The sequence below is a fragment of the Austrofundulus limnaeus genome, unplaced genomic scaffold (assembly GCF_001266775.1).
Source record: "Austrofundulus limnaeus strain Quisiro unplaced genomic scaffold, Austrofundulus_limnaeus-1.0 Scaffold137, whole genome shotgun sequence".
NCBI classification, from domain to species: domain Eukaryota; kingdom Metazoa; phylum Chordata; class Actinopteri; order Cyprinodontiformes; family Rivulidae; genus Austrofundulus; species Austrofundulus limnaeus.
This window is the reverse complement of record NW_013952539.1, coordinates 859,114-860,752: the sequence shown is the minus strand read 5'-3', so window position 1 is coordinate 860,752 and position 1,639 is coordinate 859,114. Positions and strand designations below refer to the sequence as shown.

The following is a 1,639-nucleotide window of genomic DNA, read 5'->3' as shown; positions in this document are numbered from 1 at the left end:
GAATTAAACTAAACTTAAACATCTTTCTGTAAAGTTTCAGATTGGAACTAAAAAAAAGAACCCTTTAAACAAGAGCAAAGATAAACTAATTAAACCTTTTTTTTAGCTCTACACCAGAGTGATGATGTTTGCAGCATTCCCACCCCTCCTCCTTTTAATCTGCTAATGCTTTCCAACAGCAAGCCTCAATATATGAATGCAGGGGAAAGACTGGAGACATTTTTCTCCTGGTGCAGACTGCTGACAGCTTCCCAAAAGAGCCAATCTTCAACATTTTCATGGCCGGTCCAGACCACAGACTAAAACATCACAGATTTGTGATGTCACACTGTTTGTTGCTCTTTTCCACTAACTTCTCTTTTGTGATTCAGCCTGTCGGTGAAGATGAGCAACTCTTTCCTGTAACTAACTTGCAACCTTTTCCTGTTTGAGGACTCAAACCGTTATTGCTTCTTAACCATCATATTTGATGTAATATAAGATGTAACTTTTTGTTGATTTATGAAACAGCTACACTTTAAAAACTGACCAACACAGATTGCAGAACAATTTGGAAATAATGCAAATGTGTAAGAAATTGGGCAAATTTTCAGCTGCAGCATATTTGTAAATTTTGAGTGTTTGTAACCAAATGACAGGTGAGCAATGTGACCATGGTCTATTTTTGTGTATGCAGTTTGTACAGTAAAAGGCACATTTGGCCAGCATTGTGGTTTAGTTAGCAGGTTTCCAGTTTCCACCCGCTGTCTAAAAAACATGGAAGCTTACGCTGCCTTCAGCCCCAGGCCTCCCGTTAAAAGGATTTGAACCCACCCCTGGCAGCTCCTTCAAGTTTAAGGTTTAATCTGCAGGGCTAGTTTTTTAAATTATCAGTGTGGGTTTTAGAAATGGACATTTATAACTTTGAATAATCTACGTCTTAAAAGAGCTCCCATGCATGTGACAAAAATATATAGACATGATTAATCGACCGAACAGTTTTAATTTTTCTTCTTGCAGTTGCAGCTCAGAAAATAATTAAAGAGTTTGCTTTATTTAAGCTTACTATTCTAGCTAAAAACAGACTTTAAAATACTTTTTAAAGAAGAGTAACAAACAAACAATGAGCCATTTGTCCTCACCAGCCACCACTTAATTGCATCAGGCTCAAAGTTGTGGTTAGCACGGAGGATGGGTTGCTGTTGAGGGTCGTAGTGTTTGCTGAACCATTCAGAACCCTCCAGGTCAGAAACACAGGACTCTGAGCAACCGCACAACCTAGACGACACGGAGGAGTCAGACATGAGCCCAACAGGAAATTATGGGGCAGAGTCGACAAACCTCAAAGCGTTACCTTGGGTTGCTCTCCTCTGTAAGCTGCTTTTCCTTGTTTTCTTCTTCCTCCTCCTCTTTCTCCTCCTCCTTTATATCATCGGACAGAATGATGTTTGAAGGACGACGGGTCAAGTCAAGAGGCACTGCGAGTTTATCCTCTGATAAACAAACAAAAYGTCAGTGAAAAATTTGAGAAATTACAGTATTTATTTGTGTATAATACAATCTCATGTATAATATGACTCCCCTTTTTTGAGCTTAAAAAGCTTAAGAAATTTAATCCTCAAACTACCTCCAATTTCATACAGACTTCAAGATTTTTCAG

The 1,639-nt window shown here is 38.7% G+C and overlaps 1 protein-coding gene across 1 annotated transcript in view; it reads right to left on the bottom strand.

The window, feature by feature from the left end:
* The window catches only part of st3gal8 (ST3 beta-galactoside alpha-2,3-sialyltransferase 8), a gene marked incomplete at its 5' end in the record, with an annotated part of 7,351 nt that extends 5,879 nt beyond the window's left edge, over positions 1-1,472 (bottom strand). Inside the window, 2 exon segments of the mRNA XM_014016045.1 lie at positions 1,122-1,257; positions 1,334-1,472. Of these exon segments, the coding sequence (XP_013871499.1) occupies positions 1,122-1,257; positions 1,334-1,472 (275 nt within the window).
* Positions 1,473-1,639: the final 167 nt, after the last annotated feature.